This window comes from Culex pipiens, chromosome 1 (assembly GCF_016801865.2).
Source record: "Culex pipiens pallens isolate TS chromosome 1, TS_CPP_V2, whole genome shotgun sequence".
Taxonomy (NCBI): Eukaryota; Metazoa; Arthropoda; class Insecta; order Diptera; family Culicidae; genus Culex; species Culex pipiens.
In genome coordinates, this window is record NC_068937.1 from 14,953,803 (window position 1) to 14,975,979 (window position 22,177).

The window sequence follows — 22,177 nt, forward strand, 5'->3', positions numbered from 1 at the left end:
CTTCTTCAGCAGTTTGGAAGAGTACTTGAAGAGAGTTTTATCCTACCGCGGTCCAAACTGCTATGCTGTAGCTATCTTGAAGAGCTCTTGTAGAACTCCTGGAAAAAATGTTACTTGGGAATCGCACCTTCGTCCTCGGCGTCCTAGATGTAAATTTCCGCCGCAAATCTTTGTCCCCTAAAGAGAAACTTCCCTGTCCCCCAACATCTTTCAGGTCCGCAATCATGGGGCTATGTTGAGTGTTTCCGTCTTGCTAATAATCTCAAACTGCATGTTGAGTTCAATTTTTGGAACCATTTGATCTTTTGTTCTTAGAGCACCTCTTCCTTCGGAACCTTTTTGTTGTTGTGGTGATCTGACTGGGCGGGAAGCTCTTAAAGTCGCGGTCATTAAAAACTCACAAACTCAAGCCGACTTTAGCATCACGTACTGGCCACCACTTGGGCCCGACTTCAACTTCCTGAACCCGTGTATCCGCCGCCAGCCTATTTTCAATCCTGGTCGTTTTCGTCGGAACATGGCTCGGTGCAACACTCCAAGGTGCTTGCTCACGGGCGGTCAAATGTTTGGTCCTACGCACTGACCCCCAAGGGGAAATAGAAAGGGAAAAATGATGAAGATTTTTCATGGACCAATTTTACACAAAACTGAAAACTTTGGGCCGCCGAAACACGTTTTCTGCTCTTTATGTTTTTGACAATCTTGCTCGGTGACAAATGTCGATCCAAACGTCTGTGTCAAAGCGGGTTACGTCGTTCGTGAAAAACTGAACAATTTTGAGTAACGAGAGTGGCTCAATCTGACTCAAACATTTTCAAAATGTCTCAAAATTACTCACTGTCCTACCCCTTGCTTCGGCCAGTCTCCCTATTAAGGATCTCTACCCGATATGTCAGCCAACATATTTCGTAGGGCTGTGACAGCTTCCAGTCAGTTCAATTCGAATTTCGGAACGGAATCTATGTAGATTCTTATTAGATTCACTGGCCACTGTTGATACGTTCGATTGAGGGGTTCGAGGGCTAGTTCCGCACTGAAAATCACAGAGCTGTCAAATGGTACACGCTCATTTGAAGAGCCACCAGTTTGGTGCCAGTTTTGGTTCAATCGAACATCATTTGTCAGTGTGCGTGTGTTGTAACTGCGGCTGGGAGGAGGGACAGGCGGGACGCAGAAATAATCACAAGAGCTCGGCAAGTTTACTTAATCACGTATATTAACAATAAAAGTGTTAGAACTAGATTCCACGATGTTTCGCTTCCTGCTGTTGGTGGTGGAGTGACGGATGTTGTTGTTGCTGTCACCGTGCACAGTCAGGGGTGGTGCAGAACGGGTGAAGAAGCAAATGATTGCACCGGGTCGTTGTTCGTGGTTTCCCCCTGCTGGAACCGGAACAGGTCAAGATGCTGTTGAAGAGGGACATGTCATCAAACGGAAGGAGGACATTGTGGTCTTCCCCAAGGGATACACCAATCTGAAGAAGCTCTCTGCAATGCAAGTTGCGGCAAGCCCTATCATCCGGTGGGAGGCCTACCGGAACAAGCGGTCGAATGTGCGAAAATTCTGTAATTTTGCGGGTTCTGGAATATGACGATATGACGTAGAACCTTGGCTTTCAGACACTTTCAAATGAGAACAATCTGAATACCAAGATTCTACTATCTAAAAAAAGATTCTTTGGTGAGAACGTTCCTTTAAATAATCTAGAGATAACATTAAAATCATTTTAAATCTTTTTTAAACATTGCATTAGCAATGCTAGCTTTGCTTTGTTTACAAGAAATTCAAACCACACTGATCCAAATTATAACAATGAGTGCACGCTCAAAATTACACGAACGAACACCTTGTCCCTCCACTCAGTCGCCAGCCAGCGACAAGTTAAGACGTGTTTAGCTCGTGTTGTCATCTCGCGTGCTTGGAAGTTTTTGACAGATGGAGGTGGAGAATTTTCGTCCCGTCCGCGGGAATCGGAAGCGGAAGAAGTCCAGACTGGAATCGGCATCGAAGGAGAAAAAGTTGAGAAGACCCTGCTCAACAGCAACAAATTCAGCGCGCTAGCGGGCGACAAAAACAACAACAATGCCAGCGCAGCAGGAGGAGGAGACGCCCCGGCGGTTCCAGAACCCAGACAATCTGCCGGTAAACAAAAGCAACCACCTTTGGTGGTAACGAACCTAGGCTTCGACAGATTTCTGGATTTAATGGTCCTGTGCAAAGCGAAACCGGAGTACAAGCTGACACGGGGAGGGAATAAAATCCCTGGAGATTATCTAGGATCGACTCAAGGAGGATCATAACCTTGATGTTTTGGATGTGAAGGCCATCAAGAGGAAGGAAAAGTCCGCGGTGGGTGAAACCCCTTACATTGTCTTCTTTCCCAAGGGACACACGAACCTCAAGAAGCTGAGTGCGATGAAGAAAATGGAACCAGTCATGGTCCGATGGGAGGCCTACCGGAACAAGCAACCCAACGTGACCCGGTGCAGGAATTGCCTCCGCCTGGGACACGGAGCCAAGAATTGTTATCTCAAAAGCCGATGCAACAACTGTGGGCGATTCCACAAAACGGAACAGTGTAAAGTCGAAGTAGCTCAACCCAAAATGTGTGCTAACTGCTCTGGATCTCACGAGGGTCTCGACCGTAGTTGCCCCAAACGCACAATCCGCAGCTGATGCAGGACGCAGTCAAGGAAACACTGGCCCTGGTGCCGGTGGCCAACAACAGGCGAAAGGAGACGAGGTGCTTTACAGCACGGAGGAGTTGTGGAAGATGTTCCTGGGGGAGCTGTGGAAAATGTTCTACGAGTTCACCGCGCGGCTGAGGAGTTGCAAGACCCGCTCGGACCAGGAAAGGGTGCGGATTAACTTCTGCCGCAGTGAAATTTTTTTTTGTATTTGTTTGATCCCAGGTCCTAACCAGGTCGCGGTACCGAAGAGGACCTAATAAAAATAAATTAGAGAATAAAAAAATAACCTTGTCCCTCTTATGAATTGTTTTTATCGGATTTCACACCAAACTCGACACCCACAAGACTTTTATTACGGTACGATTTTATTAAAAACGTTCTTTTGTTTTATTTTATTTTTTTTTTCCCAAAGAATTCTTCTCACGTTCTCACTATTATGCATCTTAATAATTTAAACAATATATTTATATATTTACTTATCGGCGACTATATTTACACTCGGAACGTAGAACTACGCCACGCGCCTAAATCTAGTGCGCGATCCTTTGGAATCAACACACAACTCTATTCTACGACGGAAGTAGTCTAGCAAATTATGTCTTAGAAATAAATAAAAAAAGAAACACGGCATTTTTCTGTTTGCTGATTTAGTTAGCGCTCTGTACAATTTTTGCTCTCTGCGTAAAATTACACAACTTCCGGTGGAAACAGATTAAAAGAAAAAAAAAATCAAAACTACACGGAGAAACACGAAGATGGGTCGTCCTAACGGGTCTATCAGTAGTGGGCGCGGGTCGATGACCTCGAGCCGTACCGATGGGGCTGCTGCTGCGGCGCCTGTGGTTGAGCGCTGGTGGACGCTTCCGGTTGTTGCAACGACGACGACGGGACACGGTCCGCCGCGTCCAGCCGCTTCAGATTGTCGATGATGTTCTTGGTTTGGCGCACGTGCTGCAAGCTGAGGGCGTCCGACTGGAAAAGGTTGAGATTGTTAGTTCTGGACGGGGAAGGAAGTTCCTCCAAAAGATGGACTCACATTCGCGGTCAGATTGAGGAAGTTGTAGTACTTCTCCAGCGAGCTGACCATCATCACAAAGTTGCCCTCGCGCAGGTACGTCCGCACGGTGGTTTCGTTCTCCTCGCTGCCGATGACGAGCCACCCGATCAGCAGACACACGTAGCTGGCCATCAGCGTGTGCTCCATGTGGTGGCCGGCCTTCTGCAGCACTGTGGGAAAGAGGTCGGAAAGTTAGAATAGGTTTCTTCCAGCGCTGAAGAAGAGCACTCACATTTGGTAACAGTTTCCTCGATGTCCTCGTTCTTCTTCGACTTGGCGTCCAGGATGGCGTCGGTGTTCTTTTCGGCGTACCTAATTTAAAGAAAAAAAAATATTAAAATTTCATTCCACCTTCACGAACAGTCCCCGAAACCCACCTCGCCAGCTCGTCCTGGCGGTAAAAGTACTCGACCAGCGCCTGCACCGCCATCTCGTCCCGCGGGCTGTCCTCCTCGGCGGTGGTGCCGTAATCGTCGGGGGCGTGGGCCGTCATGAGGCGGGTGCGGTTCGCCCGCGTGTACATCGACAGGTTGATCAGGAACAGCAGCACCAGGATGTTCATCTCGAAGATGAACTTTTGCGGCACGTAGTCGCCCACCCGTAGCAGCAGGTGCAGCGTCGTCTCGATCACGTGCGGCTGGCAGCCGATCACGCCGGCGCCGTACGCTGCAGAAGAAAAATAAATAAATAATTTGATCAAATTAAAATTAGTTTGAAATTTTCATACCTATGAATTCTAAAATTCCAAAAATCTCAAATTCGAAAAATTCTAAAATGCTGAAATTTATTCATTGTCTCTAAATTCTAAAATTTTAAAATATGAATTCAAAAATTCTTTTAAAAAATCCTTAAATTCAAAAATTCTATTTATTTTTTATTTTTTTAAGGTTTTTAAAATTCTTAAAAATTTCAAAGTTCTTAAAATTCTTAAAAAAATTAAAATTATTAATATTCTTAAAATTATTAAAATTCTTTAAAAAATTTAAATTCTTAAAAATTTTAAATTTTTTAAAATTATTAAATTCTTCAAATTATTAAAATTCTTAAAATTCTTAAATTCTTAAAATTCTTAAAATTCTTAAAATTCATAAAATAATTAAAATTCTTAAAAAAAAATTAAATTTTTAAAATTTTTAAATTTTTTAAAATTTTTAAATTTTTTAAAATTTTTAAAAAGCTTAAAATTCTTAAAATGCTTAAAATTCTTAAAATGCCTAAAATTCTTAAAATTCTTTAAAATTTTAAAATTCTTAAAAAATTTAAAATTCTTAAAAATTTTAAAATTCTCAAAATTTTTAAAATTCTTAAAATTTTTAAAATTTTTAAAATTCTTAGAATTCTGAAAATTCTGGAAATTCTTAAAATTTTTAAAATTTTTAAAATTCTTAAAATTCTTAGAATTCTGAAAATTCTGAAAATTCTGAAAATTCTGAAAATTCTTAAAATTCTTAAAATTCTTAAAATTTTTAAAATTCTTAAAATTCTTAAAATTCTTAATATTCTTAAAATTCTTAAAATTCTTAAAATTCTTAAAATTCTTAAAATTCTTAAAATTCTTAAAATTCTTAAAATTCATAAAATAATTAAAATTCTTAAAAAAATTTAAATTTTTAAATTTTTAAATTTTTTAAAATTCTTAAAATTCTTAAAATTCTTAAAATTCTTAAAATTCTTAAAATTCCTAAAATTCTTAAAATTCTTAAAAAATTTAAAATTCTTAAAAAAAATAAAATTCTTAAAATTATTAAAATTCTTAAAATTATTAAAATTCTTCAAAAATTTAAAATTCTTAAAAAAAATTAAATTCTTTAAAATTTTTGAATTTTTTAAATTTTTTAAATTCTTAAAATTCCTAAAATTTTAAAATTCTTAAAATTCTTAAAAATTTTAAAATTCTTAAAATTCTTAAAAATTTTAAATCATAAAATTCTTAAATCTTTTAAGTCATAAAATTCTTAAAATTGTTAAAGATTTGAAAATTTTTAAAATTCTTAAAATTTTTAAGACTCTTAAAATTCTTAAAATTCTTAAAACTTTTAAAATTCCTTAAAAATTTTAAAATTCTTCAAAATTTTAAATCATAAAATTCTAATAATTCTTAAAATTGCTAAAGATTTAAAAAAAATTAAAATTCTTAAAATTTGTAAAATTCTTAAAATTTTTAAAACTCTTAAAATTTTTAAAACTCTTAAAAATTTTAAAATTCTCAAAATTCTTAAAACTTTTAAAATTCTTAAAACTCTTAAAAGTCTAAAATTAAAAAATTCTAAATTTTTAAAATTCAAATTTTTTAAAATTCTAGGTTTTTAAAATTTAAAATTTTAAAAATTCTAAAATTACAATATTCTAAAATTCTAAAATTTTAAGATTTTAAAATTCTCAAAAACTTCAATTGATAATGTTTTTAATTCTTAAATGGAGCATGTTTGGAGTCATGTTTTAGTAAAGAAATCCAAATTTTGATTAAAATTTTAGAATTGCTAAAATAAAAAAAACATTTTTTTGTTTTTTTTTATTTTTAAAGTTGAGAGTTTTTTTTGAAATTTATTTTTTCAATTTTATTACTGTAAAACTATTGAATATTTGTATAGTTGAATTACAAAATTTGAAAGTTTGTTTTTACAATTTCTACCAGAAAATTTAATGATTATTGTTTGACTTTTCTTTCCGTTTACTTAATTTCGACAAGAACACTTAATCTGTCTTTTAATTTCAAGATTCTGAGATTTTACGTTTTTTGGATTCGGCTTAATAAGAGTGTTCTATAGATTTTCAATATTATAATATGGAGTACACAATTATCCAAACATTTGTAATCTGCAGTTGCATTCAAAAAAGTAAATTCATAAATTCAAAAATTTCTTCATATTATTTCATAAAATTCTTAAATTATAAAAAAAAATAAACAAAAAATATCTGGAATTCAAACTTACACAAAAATCCGGTTTTTTTTTTAATTTTTCTATTCTTCAATTCTTGAATTCAGACGTCCCAAAATCTAATCGAAAATTCTTTAAGTTTACTGATTTTTTCAAATTCCTTAAATTTTTATATTTTTTAAATGCTTAATATTCTTAAAATTCTTCAATTTATTAAAAATTATTTTTCTGTAAGTTTTTTTTTTATAGTTTTTTCTTACTCTTGCTAGTGCCTTAGTTAAAGAAATAATTGTTCCTGAATGGATTATGATGCAACACACAGCTGTAAGGAACTCCAAAACTCTGTTATGCACTTCAAAATAACTCATTGTATCTTGATTATTCACCAATAAAACCGAATTGAATTGAATTGAATTAAAAATTATTTTTTTTAATTGTTTGGATTTTTCCAATTTTTAGATTTTTTAAATTCTTTAAATCCCTAAATTCATTAGATTCTTCAGATTCCTTAAATTCAAAACTTCTCATGTTCAAATATTTAGAAATTCATAAATTTCTAAATTCTAAAATTCGTAAATTTCTAAATACTGAAATTCTGAAATTTTTAATCCTAAATTTTTATTTTTAAATTCCTGAATTGAAAAACTTCAAAAAAATCTTAAATTCTCAAATTTCTAAATGCCGCCATCTCAAGTTACAGAAGATTAGATAACTTTAGAGCATGTTTGGAGTCATATTTTAGGGGAGAAATCCAAATTTTGATAAAAACACACATTTCGTGATTTGATTGTCCGGATTGAAATTTTGAAGAGCACTTTGGTATTCGAGTACAAACTCGTAAAAACTGTCAAATTTTCAATTTTCAACTTTAAAATTTTTAAATTTTAGTTTTTATTGAAACATTTCCAATTCCTAAAATTTAAGATTTTCTTTTTTTATTTATTTGCATTTTTTAATTTCTCAATTTCTAGGTTTTTGTTTTTTTTTTCCAAAAATAAGAATTTTCATTTTTATTTCTATATAAGCATAAGCATAAGACCCCTCTGCGATTTGCGTGAAACTTTGTTCTAAGTGGTAATTTTGATCCCTGATCGCGATTCCGGAGTCCATTTTTCGATATTCGTTTTTTTTAAATGGTGATGATTTGGAAATTTAGTATTCAATAGGTCTTTTATGTTAAATTGAACGCCCATTATTCAAAACAAAAGTTTTTTTTTCATCGGAAAAATACAAAAATAATTTTGGAATTTCCGCCATTTTTTGTTACTCGCCTGTAAAAAAATTGTGGGACCTGTCATGGAAAATTTAATGTACTTTTACGAAATTAAACTTCGTGATTTCAGAGTGTGCCACCAGGCCCCACTTGGATCGAACCTAGGCTAATTGCTTTAAAGAAGCTGATGTTGAACCATAAAATGTCGATATGTCAACATAAGGGGCTCGATAGAAATACGTGCAATTTCCTCACATTACAAACCCTGAATGAAAAGTTGAAAATTACATAAAACAAAATTAACCAAATTAAACTCTTGCCCATTCAGAGACAACCGTACCCATAACAACCAGGCTTGCGACACGTACAGATATTATGGGCACAGACCAAACACTCAATCAAGTATAACTTTAAAGAAGAACATTTTTATCAAAAGCTAAACAAGGAAAAAGATGCAAAATTTGTTTATCTTTTTAGTGCAGTTTACAAAAACGACTCAAATGTATTTAAACTGTAAAAATAATTAGTTTGAGTGTTTGGTCTGTGCCAAAAATATCTGTACATGTGGCAAGCCTGATAACAACCCTCGTACATTTAAAGTGATGATTTTATTCAGTGTAGAAGAAGCTACAGATACAGACATGAATAGAATAGCATCCATCGCTACTAAGACAGTGAATTGAAACATTAAGAAGTGTTCGAAGTTTTTTTTTTTTTTTCTCATAAAATTATTTTTATTAGGTCCTTTTCGGTACTGGGACCTGGTTAGGACCGAGTTGGCTTTTGTAATTACATTTGACTTAATAATTACAGAGGATCTTGTGTGTAAATGTTAGTGGGAGGGGAGCCGATTACCCGCGGCCTACTCGGGGTTAGTAGGGAAGGGATTGATGTTAAAGACAAGGCGTGGGAAGGGAAGGGGGATTGTGTAGGGGTCTTGGTTGGCTCTGCTGGCCTTTGCTTTTGTCCTCAGCCGCAACTCGGTGTCCAGCTGCTGGGGCGTTCTTGCTTTGCTTCCGGTGCAAACCAGAAACGACGGCTTTTTTTTTTTTTTTTTTTTTTCTTCACAACTTATTTTTATTAGGTCCTTTTAGGTGCTACGACCAGGTTAGGACCGAGGATCAAAAATACAACAAATAATAAATAATAAAAAAAACGTAACTGAATCAGATGATCATTTTCTCGTGCCATGTGTCAGCAAGTGTGCGATCACGTCAATCTGTTCCTCGGGTGTCTTGCACTGCCTCAAGCGAACTCTGTATTCTCGGTAAATGGCCCACAGCTCCGACTCGCTGTACAGCATCCGTTCACCTTGTTGCTCCTTCGGGGTTGCACCGGCGTCGGCGCCAGTATTTCCTTGACTTCTTCCTTCGGGACGAGGATGTTTCTCTTCCGGTACCGCTCCAGGTAGCGGAGGAAAATCCGCCGCGGTAAACACAGCTCCTGCCGGAGTCTGTTTGTCCTTTTTCCATGCTGGCGGCTTCGGCTTGGACGCCTGCTGCCTCGACTGGATGAACTGCGCACGTTTGGGACAGCTGCGGTCCAGACCCTCGTGAGATCCAGAGCAGTTGACACACTTCTTGGCTTCCGTTTCTTCAGCTTTGCACTTTTCTGTGCTGTGGGCACCCCCACAGCTGCTGCACCTGGGCTTGAGATGGCAGTTACTGGTTCCGTGACCGAACTGCAAGCAGTTCTTGCACTGGGTCACGTGCGGTTCTTTGTTCCGGTAGGCCACCCACCGGACGACGACTGGTCCCACTTTCTTTACCTTGCTACTCAACTCCTTCAGACTGGTGTGCCCCTTCGGGAAGAGCACGATGAAAGGCGTCTCATCGATGGCGGGAAGCTGCTGCTTCCGCCTGATGGCGTGTACTGCCAAGATGTCCAGCTGATGTTCCGTCTTGAGCAGCTCCTTGACGTGATCCGGTTCCGCGTTCGGGAGACCTCGCATTACTACCCGGTGCGGTCTCGCACTGCGCTTTCCGTGCGTGTAGAACTGCACCTTGTTCTTCGTCAGGTGGGCTTGCACCGTGTCGAAGTCGTCGCTCGAGAAGCACGTAATTTTTGTGCCGTACCGCGTCAGTTTGTGTTCCGGCTGGACATCACACGACGACATCACCTTCGCAAGGCGGGCGAAGCTCATTTCTTTCACCACCAGCGGCGGCTGCTTCTTCTCCCCGGCCGACTTGCCGGTTGCTGGTACCACGGGGATGGTTTTTTCTGCTGCTGGGTTCGCATTGTTGTTGTTGTTGCTCTCCTCCGCTAGCGGGCTGAACTTGTTGTTGCTGAGCAGTTTCTCCACATCGCCGTCGTTGCCGCCATCGCCGACGTTGATCTCCTCCTTAGCCTTCCTGCGGCGAACCTTGACCACGGGACGAAATTCGCCCCCGTCCTCTCCTCCTCCTTCGGAGTCTTCCACCTCCATGCTCGTCGCCGCCTGCGTCTTGGGTTGAAACCCGTCCGGTTTCTCCCACACACTTTTCCTCAAGGCCGCGTTCCAGTAGAACGTCCTTCCATTCTCAGCCCTGTGCTCCGTCCACTCACTCTCCACCGTCGCGGCCGCCGCCATGGCCGTCGGCGAAAGTTAACAAAAACACCGTCAAAAACGCGCTAAGCTAGCTCGAAAGACGACCAAACCCAACGAAAGTTGAACAGGGAGTGAACGACGGCTTTGTGCGAAGGCGAGTTATACTAACAGAAGGAAAACTAACTGAAGGAAAACTAACTGAAGGAAAACTAACTGAAGAAAAACTAAATGGATATTTTGGAATCTAAGAGGAACTGATAGATCGGATAGAGAACATCAAGGTCTAGTTGAGATAACGCGTCTCGCATCGGGATTTCTGGTGGTCTTCCTCGGGCCCTGAGGGTATCTTTCAGCTTAATTCTGTGAACATGGTGATCTGGACACGCCCATACGAGATGGTCGATGTCCTGATAACCCTGCCCACAGTCGCAAAGGTTCGTATCACTCATGTTGATACGGTAAAGATGAGCCTTGGACGAGTAATGGTTCGACATAAGGCGGGACATCGTTCTGATGAATCCACGCGTCAAGTCGATTCCCTTGAACCAGGCTTTTCTTTGCACCTTAGGTCGTATGGAATACATCCAACGTCCCTTGGTGTCGCCGTCCCATTGTGTTTGCCAATCCAGAAGCGCACGCTGCCTCGGAAAACCGTAGCATTCTTGTAGGCTAATTGGCCTTTCAAAAATGTCTCCACTCTCAGCACCCTTCTTGGCGAGCAAGTCCGCTTTTTCATTACCCGGAATCGAGCAATGAGCGCGGACCCACACCACCGTGATGTTGAAGGACTGAACCGCCAGGTTGTTTAAAGTCTTACGTATTTCCGTGAGGAAAAACGTAGACTCCCTGGTCGGCTTCAGAGACCGGATAGCCTCAACAGAGCTAAAGCTATCGGTGAAGATGAAGTAGTGGTCAGGTGGCATGGTCTCGATGATTCGCAGTGCGCAGTAAACCGCGGCTAACTCTGCGACGTAAACCGAACTCGGGTCCTTCAGCTTAAAGAACAGCTGATAAGATTCATGATAAACACCGAAGCCCGTACAGCCGTCAAGCTTGGAGCCATCGGTGAAGAATCTGTTATTTGGAGGAACATGGTTGTACTTTGATGCGAAGATCGACGGTACAACCCCCCGCAGAAGATGGTTTGGGATACCGCGAGTATCGGCTTTCATGGACGTGTCGAAGCCAATCAGGGTGCTGCTGGTTAACGGAGGCGTGCGCTGTACCGTTGTGCTCGGGCTCCACTCCCACGATGACATAAAGTCATAATATAGAAGCATGCGCCGAGACTCAACGTGAAGGTTCAGCAACGTTTCAAAGTTGTCAATTACCAGTTTATTCCTGTAATCACACCGGATCAGGAACCGGTAAGACAGTTCGTAGTAACGAGTTCGCAGAGGCAACACTCCCGCCAAGACCTCGAGGGTCATGTTGTGAGTTGAGTGCATGCATCCCAAGACAATGCGAAGACTTCGGTACTGTATCCGCTGGAGAACCAACAAGCGTGATTTCGCAGCTGTTTGGAAGCAGAAACTGCCATATTCCAGTACCGAGAGTATCGTTGTCTTGTACAGTCGAAGCAGGTCAGAAGGATGAGCACCCCACCGGTTGCCAGAGACGCTGCGCAGAAAATTAGTTCTTTGCAGGCACTTTTGCTTCAGGTAGTTAATGTGCTTCCCCCATGTTCCCTTCTGATCAAAGATGGTACCCATGTACATGAAGTGGTCCGACTGCTCGATAGTCTTTCCCGACAGAGAAAGATTGAGCTGCGGCGGTTCATGCTTCCCCGTAAAAACGACCAGTTCCGTCTTCTCCGGAGAGAATTCTATACCCTTTCCAACTGCCCAATGGGCCAAGTTGTTCAGGGTATCTTGCAAGGGTTCTAGCAGATCGACTTCCTTCTTGGCAGCGATTGAAACCACTGCGTCATCTGCGTACTGTATAAGGGTGCAGGCTCTGGTCAAGCAATCGTCGATGTCGTTGACGTAGAAGTTATACATGGATGGACTAAGGCGTGAGCCTTGTGCCAAACCCATGTAACTTATCCGGGTGATTGCCAGATCACCTTGCACAAAGTGCATGTGTTTTTCTGACAACAGGTTGATGAGGAAGTTGCACATCGTCGGATTGAGACCGCTCCGCCGCAGCTTTACTCCCAACACCTCGATGGAGACTGAATCGAATGCACCCTTGATGTCTAGGAAGACAGAAGCCATTTGCTGTTTTTTACCACGGGCTATGTCGATTCCTGTGGCCAGCAAGGCTAGACAGTCGCTTGTTCCCTTGCCTCTCCGGAAGCCATACTGCGTGTCTGACAGCAAGTGCTCTCGTTCCATCCATGGTTCGAGGCGGTCGAGGATCATCTTCTCCAGCAACTTGCGTAGACACGACAGCAAGCTGATTGGACGATACGAGTTGTGGTCGGACGCCGGCTTACCGGGCTTTTGAATGGCAACCACCCGGACCTGTCGCCATTCGTGTGGAATTATGTTCTGCTCCACCAACGTGTTGAACAGATTCAACAGACGCTGCTTGGCGACGTCCGGAAGATTCTTCAGCAAGCTGAACTTGATCTTGTCCGGACCAGGAGCAGTGTTGTTGCCCGTCAATAGTGCTATGGAGAGCTCTACCATCGAGAAGGGAGGATTAGAATCGCTCCCATCAACAACGTCGAATGATGGTTGTGTCGGCACCGAGTCCGGGCACACCTTCTTGGCGAAATCCAATATCCACTTGTCCGATTTTTCCACACTCTCGTTCGGAACGGAACCTCTACGCATGGCCCTCGCAACGCGCCACAGAGTGCTCATGGACGTATCTGCTGGTAGTCCTTCAACGAACTCCCGCCAGTACATTCGCTTCTTCCGCTTCAGAGTATTACTGTACCTGCGATCAAGAGCTCTGTACTTTTGGAAGTTCGCTCGGATTCCACACTTGCAGAAGTCCACATAAGCTTCTGACCTGGCCGCCGAGAGATCCGTACACTCCTTGTCCCACCAGGGAAGTGGAGGGCGCGTTCGGATGTACGGTCCCGGGACGGGTTTCGTCTGAGCTTGTAACGCACTGTCATAGATCAAATTAGCCAGAAACGCATATTCTTCAAGCGGTACCAACCCTGCTTGCAACTCAACTCCAATGGAGACTGCCTCCGCGTACTGTTTCCAGTCGATATTTCGCGTCAGATCGTAAGGCATCTCCACCGTTGTCGATTGCTGTGGGCCATGGCTAACCAGAATAGCGATCGGCAAATGATCACTGCCACGAGGATCTTGGAGCACGTTCCAGTCACAAAGAATTGCCAGACTGTTGGAACAGAGCGACAAGTCGATGGCACTCGCCTTCGTACCGGACGTGGTTGACGTTGGTGGTGTTGCAATCCGCGTAACTTGCTTGTCCCTGTTTAGGAGGGTCATCTGGAAGTCGTCGCACAGTTCATGAATCAGATATGCTTGAGGGTCTGTCTTGTGACTTCCCCACTCGGTGCTGTGAAGATTAAAGTCACCCAGAACCAGTCGCGGTGCCTGCAACAGCTCAAGCATACCCCACAACTTTTGTCGAGTTAACGACACCTGTGGGGGAACGTAGACGGACACAATGCAAATGTCCAGTCCTCTGATCCTGGCCTGTACTGCGACTGCTTCGATTCCTCCTAGATTCGGGAGCGTGACCTTTCTAAAAGTGTGGCATTTCCTGACCCCAATCAGTACGCCTCCACCTCTATTTGGTCCTGCCCTGCTCTCTGTGATGATGTTGTACCCCCGGAAAGCTGGCGTCTCATCTCCGATAAGAAACGTTTCGCTCAGCGCAAACACATCACAGTCCCGTTCGAATGCGAATTGTTGAAAATCGTTTAACTTGGGGGTTAAACATCTACAATTCCATTGTAGAAAGGAGATGCCGTTTTTTGTTTCCATCAAAGGAAATGAACGACAAGAGGGGCATCGTGCTAGCAAGCTGTTTCCCGATGTGTCTAGCGAGAGGCTCAAACCGCTTTATGATTAAACGCGTCGGTTCACTCACAAAAGAGCACAGCCATTCCACGATTGTGGAAAAAGGAAGGACTCCTTTGAAGGCATTGGTGATCGGATTCGGTTGAGGAACCGGTTTCAGGGGGATCTTTGGCAGCTTGGGAACGGGCTTCAGCGGCTTGGGAACTGGCTTCGGTACCGGCTTCGGAGCGGGCTTACCCGACGGACCGAAAGGAAAATCCTCCTCGAAGTTCAACGAGTCACTTTCCTTACCCTTGCCGCCAGCGGCTTTTTTGGACTTGGAAGCCTTGTTGCGCTTCGGGTTTGGCCCGGAAGAGTCACTTTCCTCGTCTCTCTGGAAGAGAACCTCCACATCGGATTCCTCGTCCTCCGAATCTTCATCCGCCAAAGGAGCGAAACGATTGGGGTGGGTCACCTGACTCAGGATTTCCGCGAAGGACTTCTTGGAGCGTTCCCTCAAGGATCGCTTCATCTTGTCCTCGCGCTCCTTGTACTTTGGGCACTGCCGAGTTTTGTGCGGTTCCCCGCCACAAAGCAGGCATTTTTCAGCCTGCTTTTGGCAATCCACGTCCTTGTGGGGGCCGGCGCACTTTGAGCACTTGCTCTTGTTGCTGCAGTAGGTCTTGGTGTGTCCCAACTGCTGGCAGTTTTCGCAGCACATCACTCGCGGAACGTACAATCGAACTGGAAGCCGAAGCTTGTACAGCTCAATGTAGTCCGGCAGAGCTGACCCTGCAAAAGTCACCCGGAACGAGGCAGAAGGAATGAACTTCTTCTGGCCACCCTCGGTGGTGACGTTGCCCAGTTGCCGGCACTCGAGTACCTCCACAGCTGGAAGTTTAGGGTTCTTGAAGCGTCCCACCGCCCTTGAGAGGTCGACAAGCGACAGACTGTCATCGGTCACCACGCCATCGATTTCGACTTTGTGGGCCGGAATCCAAACACGGTACTCAATGCTGAACCGCAGATCAGTTACGATCTGATTCGCTTGCACCGCGGAGTTCACGATCACGCGGAGCTTGCTCTTGTTCAGCTTGGTACATTCGACCACCCCAGGATAGTGCTTCTGCAAATCCTTGGTGATCTGTACAAAGTTTAACGGCTTCTGTTTGGGCCGGAAGAAGACCACCCATTCCGTTTGCGATCCCTCTTGATACTGACGAGGACGTGGAATCGGTTTTTGAGAATGAGGATTCAGGGGCGGGGGGGGATTTGGATCCGGATTCGGCACTGGTGTTTTAGGAGGAATTGGATCTGGATTGGGAGGAATTGGATCTGGATTGGGAGGAATCGGGTCTGGATTCAAGGGAGGAATCGGTGGTTGAGGGGGAACCGGATTCGGATCTGATTTAGAACGCTTTCGCTTCGTCCTCTTAGACCCGTCCGAGGATCCCCCTTTACCGCCAGGATCCTTATCCTTCAGGAAGAGGTCCCTGTTGGTGGTGTTTGAAGGAACTCCCAAAACAGAGTCCTCCATTTCCACGTCCTCGTCACCCTCAAGGGTTGAATCGGAGTCGAATTCCTCATGGTCCGACTCGGTCGGATCCATGTTTGCGAAGAAACGCGATAAACTAAACGAAAATGAAAGTGATGAAACTAATCGCAAAAGTAAAAAAGGAGAAAGAAAAAAAAAAACTAACCGAAAAAAAAAACTATGAGAAAAAAAAAAAACTAAACGCTAACAAAAAACTCGCCTTTCGCACTCACCGCCGAACTGGCCGCACTGGCTGCCGCCCGCAGCGGGATGCGCGGGAAGCTCGTTTTCGCGCGCTTGTTGTTGTTGTTGTTGTTGTGCTGCCTGCTGCCAGCCACGTAAACAACGGGGTTGTCTCCGACCTGGCCTGGCCGAAAACTGGTCCGCCGACCGCAGTCGACTCTCCGGGGCCGATTCCACCGGCCAACGACTGTCTCTCGCCTCAGCTGCCTCCGCAGCCGCTGCTGCTGACTCCTCCTGCTGCTGCTGCTCGGATGCAGGAACTCGTTCCTCTTCCACTGCTGCACCGCCGCCGTGTCCACGACGACCAGATTGTGGCCTCTCTGACCACCGGAACGGGCTTGTCCGCTCGCACACGCCTCGGAATCGCCGTGAAAAACGCGCCAAACACACCGCGAAAAAAACACGACTACGCGCTGAGACTTCTGCCGGAGCAATCATGTTCGAAGTTTGGAACAATTCAGAAAGAACGATCTCACCCATTCTTTGAAAAGCGGAATTTTGATCAAAAGAGTGTGAAACACTAAACTTCCACCTTTTGCTCAGAATCTTGCACTAAAGTTATGACAAATTATCAAAAACAAAAAAAGGAAAATGTACGTGTGTCAGTGTGTCCTTGATTTACCTTGTTCGGTACTGAAATTTAGTGTGGCTGTCGGTTAGCTTATATAGTGTCGCACGGCATGTTGCTGCTTCCACGCAACAGAGAAATATTACCCTTCTCGACTTGGGACGTAAGATTCAAGTACCTAAACTGTCGCGCCAGACTTACCGGTATCGTTGAACGGGTGCGTCAAGCTGATGAAGATCTTCAGTACGGGCGGTATGACCTCCCGCAGCACCGCCCCCCGGTCCTCCTTGGGCGTGCGCTCGTTCGTCGGGTACAGCACCACCTCGCCGTCCACCAGCTTGAACAGCTTGGCCAGCGTGGCCACTAGGCTGCCACCGTTGTAGTTCAGGATGTAGCTTTGGTTCTGCTCGTTCAGGAGCGTCACGTTCTCGAGGACCCGCAGGCAGCGCTCGATTTTGCGCAGCTTCGACAGCAGCTCGTCGGTCCACTCGATCACGTAGTCGGAGATTTCCCGGCAGCAGTCGGAGACGGTTTTGATGAGGTGCTCGAGCCCACCGAGGTTGCGCAGTTCGTCCTTGAACCAGTCGCCGGCACGCTTGGAGGTGAGGGAGAGGAGGGACTCCATGGCGAGGGAGCCGACGGTGATGGCGTCCAGGTCCATGTGTTTGGCCTTGCCGGAGTTTTTGATTTCCTCGCACAGTTCGCGCACTTTGAGGCGGTTCTTTTCGAGCTGGCCGCGGGTTGCGGGGTCGGGTTCGTCGGTTCGGTGGTGGTCCGTGTCGAGGAGGTTCAGCATCAGTTCGAGCGAGTCCCGGTCGAGATCCATGTTGAGGGTGTCCTGCGAGAGGACGAACATGATGGTGGCGGTGCAGAGGCCGAGACTTTGGTCCCGGTGGGCGTCCTGGAGGGCTTTGAAGAAGCGCGTCACGACACCGTGCGCCCGGACGTGCATCCGGAAGGCCGGCGTCATGCACTTGGTGGCGAGGGTCATCGCGGAGAGGCAGCGGGTGGCGATCGGGTTGTCGGACTGGAGGGCGGACAGGATGTACTCGACGTCGTCGTCCATTTCTTGCGATTCGCCGATTTCTTGGATTTGGTGGGCCTTTTTGACGTTCCGCACGACGGTGTAGTACGGTTTGGCGTTCCGGTTGCACTTGAGCTTGGCGTCAAAGTCGAACTCGTCGTCGTCGTCCTCGTCGAAGGCGGTTGGCGCACCGGAAGTGGTTCCCCCGCGGAGAACTCGCGACAGCCCCGATGGTTCCCCCTCGAACGTGTCAACCTCCTTCTCCTGCTTCTGCTGCTCGGCCAACGCGGCCTTCTCCTTGCCTTCCTGATCGTCGTCGTCGTCCCACTTGTGCTTGTACACGTGCCGCTTCTTGTCAGCCGCCTCGGCACTCCCGACCAACGGTCGACTCTTGAAAATGCTGCCCTTCTTCTTGGAGATCACCAGCTTGACCGGACCGGGTCCACCGTCCGACGTCGTCTCCTGACTGCTCGCTGGAATGCTAATCTGTGGCACGGTCAGTGCCGCGGCCGGCGACGCACCCGAAGGAACCGTCGTCGTCCCGACGTTCTGGGCCGACTCGACCAGAACCTGCGACTGGGCCGCTTCCCGCTGCTTGGCCAACTCCTCCGCCCGGAAGTAGCTGCGCTTGAACTTGTTCTTGATTTTGTACTCTGTAGGTTCGGGTTTGTTTTCGTCCTGGACGGGAAGGGGGGCCGATGCCGGAGGTGGCGTCGGTTCCGCCGCCGTCCGCGAACCGACGGTGAGATCTTCCGGTGTGGTTTGGATGGAGGCTAGTGCGGGGGCGGATTCGGCTGCGAGGGTGAAGGGCGGTGGCTCCTCCACTGCGGCGTGTGGCCTCGCCGCCACTTCCGGTTGGTAGTCGGGCGGGACGACGTTCTTCTTCCGCCGGTTGTACTGCCGGGTGACGGTTTTCTGCACCACCGGAGGTGGGGAAGGTTCCCGTGTGGGTTCGACCGGGGGAACCACTTCCGGTAGCTTCTCCTCCGGTGTGGCGCTCACCACGTTGTTGTTGTTGTTGCGCTGGCGGGTCGCTCGTCCGAACTTTTTCACCGGTGGTTCCGCCGGCGAGGCGACTTCCGGTGCCGGCACCGGAACCGGTTCCGGTTTCGACACCACCACCTCAACCGTGCCCTTCATCCTGGAGCTTCGCGTCGACCGCGTAGCTCGCGTTCCCTTCAAACTTAACTTCAGAACCTCGACTCGTTCCTCCTTCGGCGGAGCGGCCACTTCCTCCCGCACCGGTTCCACCAGCTCCTGCGTGTTCTCACTCTCAAAGTTAATCTCCGACGGAGGCGCCGCCGCCGTCGAACTATTCTGACTGTTCTGACTATTCTGGCTCAGCTCCAAATCGCTCCCGCAATCGCTCGAACCCCGACTATGAATAATCCGGCAGTCTTCCGCCGCGGCTATTCCTCCGTGCTTGGGCGTTGCACACGACGAGGCACTCCCCAGAATCGAACTCTGCGAGTCAAAGTCATCCCCGCCGGAGGGCGACGCCAACGTCCGGTACAGCTCGTACGCGTCCGTCCCCGGCAGCGGAAACGACGGTCTCGGTGGCGCCGGAATCGGCTCCACGCGCAGCTCTTCCGCCACCCCCGCCAACAGCTGCTCGTCCTCGCCGTCCGCTTCCTCTCCCTCGCCGTCGTCCTCCCCCCTCCTAACCCGCTTGCCCGCCCGCGACGACCCCTTCTGCTCCCTCGCGATGGCCCGCTTCTTGAAGTGCCGCAGCTCCTTCTTGCTTTCCTTCTTCGGCTTGCCGGGACAACCCGTTCCGCCGTTGCTAATCAGCGACGACTTGCTCAGCGAGATCTTAATCTTCAGGTCGTCCTTCCGGGGGGCGGCGGCCTCTTCCGGCGCGACCGGAGGTTTGATGATGAGCGGTGGGACGACCGGTGGTGGGGAGGGGGGTGGTGGTGGAAGGGATTGTTGTTGATTTTGTTGCTGGGGTGGCGTCAACTGATGCGTTGCCGTGGAGGGGGTTATTGGAGCGGCGCCGCTGCCCGAGTTGGGTGTTGTGCCGTGCGGTGGCGAGTGGACGTCCTCGCTGTCGGTGCTGACCAGGCGGGAGGTGCCCTGGAAGAGAGAGGGGGAGAGAGAAAGGGGTTGGTTAGTTTTATTGTTGAAAATCTTGCGATAAAAAATCGGAGCGTTTGGTACGGTATGTCCACGCATCCCTCCTCCCCTGTAGATTCTGTGGAATGCGATCCGTTATCAGAATCATCACTGCGGTAAACACGACGCAGTAGGGCTGGCCGCTTTAATGTGAGTATTACATTTTCGGGAGTTCTCGGATGTACTATTCAACACTTTCAAAAATACTCAAAATCATTGAGAAGCTCCAAATTTTAAAATATTTGGTAATAAAATCTTAAAATTTGATTTATTTGACCCTCCAAACATACGAGAATTTTCCCAAATTCCATGCAAATTTTGGTTCGTTTTACGATTAAAAAATCAATTTTATGGTTCGATAAAAATTTAAGTGCATCAAAATTTAATTTCTTGTTACTATTTTCTCAAACAAAATACAATTTATTACAAAGCAAAATGTTACTGTTTTCGACTCAAATAAGAAACTACGTATTAAAAAAAACACTAAAAATTTTAGTTTTTTACAAAATGGGTATCAAACGATAAGGATTTTTTCAAACATTTCGAAAGATCTAACACAAAATTTTGAAAATATTCAAAAATTCATTTTTTCACAATTTGGTTATCAGATGATCGGAATTTTTTTTATACATTTCGATTGTAATTACAATTTTTTTGAAATTACAAAAAAAAATCACAAAACTACGTATTTTCTTATTCAAAATTTCAAAGTTTCAAAATTTACTACATCCGAATTGTTTGAAAAAAGAATCGATCATTTGTTACCCAACTGAAATTTTGAGCGTTTTTTTTTCGAAATTACGTAGTTTTGTGAAATTTTTTAGTATTTTCAAAAAACTTTGTTATTACATTCGAAATGTATGAAAAAATCCCAATCAAAATACCCATTTCGCAAAAAAATAAACTTTGAGTATTATATCGAAAATGCTTCGTTTTGTGAAAATTTTAGGTATTTTCAAAAAAAAATGTTATTACATTCGAAATGTATGAAAAAATCCCAATCATTTGATACCAATATTGTAAAAAACTGAATTTTTTAGTATTTTTTTCGAAAATACGTAGTTTTGTGAAAATTTTCAGAATTTTCAAAAATGTTGTTATTACATTCGAAATTGTATGAAAAAAATCCGATCATTTGATACCCATTTTGCGAAAAATTTAAATTTTGAGTATTATTTCGAAAATACTTAGTTTTGTGAAAATGTTGATTATTTTCAAAAGTGTTGTTATAACATTCGAAATGTATGAAAAGGTCAAATTAAGAATTTCGTTATTCCTCAGTAAGGTGAGGAAGGCAAAAATAAATATTTTTTTAATATTCAAAAAGTACAAGACCGTATGTCAGAGACATAACCGAAAGATCTAGAACAATTCAGGGGCATTATTTTTTAAAAGGACAAACGCATTCGTCATGTTTTTTGTGGGCCTAAAAAGGGCCGTTTGGTTCAAAATTGTGCTCCGAAGATGTGAAGCGATTTTATTTTTCATTTTGCTCAATTGAATTGTTTAGATAGTTAAACTATTCTGCCAATGTTGAGAGTTTTACAAAAACAGTGCTGAAAAGTTTTCGAAAATTATTTCGAATCGAATGGTGCAAAAACTGATCAATTTTTAGAGCATTTGAAATTACGGTTTTTTTTTGCACACCAAAAATGACACCTTGAAACAACATTTTAAACTGACCTCCCTTTTGTCAAAAAAAAAAAAAAAAGATTCTTTTTTACTTCCTTTAATTTTAGTGTTGACTTGTTGATTTGCGCTTTTTTGAAATTAATTTTAAACGAAAATAATTTATTCCAAACTAATTTTCATGGATTTGTCTCTAATTTTTTCCCAAATTTTGACAGATCGAAAATTTGCTCGTATTGTTTAAAAAAAATTCGATTCGATAGAAGTCCACTTACTCGAACTTAAAGTTTATTACTACTCGTGTTTTCAACGCGCGTTTGTTCTACTTCACGGGATAGTAATATTCGATATCGGTTTTACAGCTTGCCCTCCCCCTTATCGCTCATAAAATGTTACCGCAAACCTTGTCTCCAACTCTCTCCGGCATTATTATACGAGTTTTGTTTTGCCAGCAAGACGTCATTATTCATGAAGCGATGGAGTCATGGGCAATTTTAACAATTCATAATTTAACCTTTTCGAGGATTTGATAGGGCAAAGTGGCCCTATTTTCGACCTAAGATTGCAAAGTTAGTTTTTTTTTACGAATTAAAAAATATTTCTCGTGAAATTTTTACTTTAATATGTACCAAGCGTATGATATTTATAATGTTAATTTATTTGATTTCCGACCTAGTCTAAAAACTGTGCTTAGTAGGTCAAAAATAGGGACATACATGACCTGTCTGCTTCCATTTCCTTCAACAAATATCATTCAAAATGTATCGAT

At 44.1% G+C, this 22,177-nt stretch overlaps 1 protein-coding gene across 1 annotated transcript in view; it reads right to left on the reverse strand.

Moving 5' to 3' along the window:
• Positions 1-3,037: 3,037 nt before the first annotated feature.
• The window catches only part of LOC120424688 (protein wings apart-like), a 47,163-nt gene continuing 28,023 nt past the window's right edge, over positions 3,038-22,177 (reverse strand). Inside the window, exons 4-8 of the mRNA XM_039588863.2 lie at positions 16,842-19,740; positions 4,125-4,413; positions 3,980-4,059; positions 3,727-3,917; positions 3,038-3,662 (exon numbers count right to left, since the gene is read on the reverse strand). Coding sequence (XP_039444797.1) covers positions 3,468-3,662; positions 3,727-3,917; positions 3,980-4,059; positions 4,125-4,413; positions 16,842-19,740 — 3,654 coding nt within the window. The 3' untranslated portion in view covers positions 3,038-3,467. The remainder of the gene's footprint in view (positions 3,663-3,726; positions 3,918-3,979; positions 4,060-4,124; positions 4,414-16,841; positions 19,741-22,177) is intronic.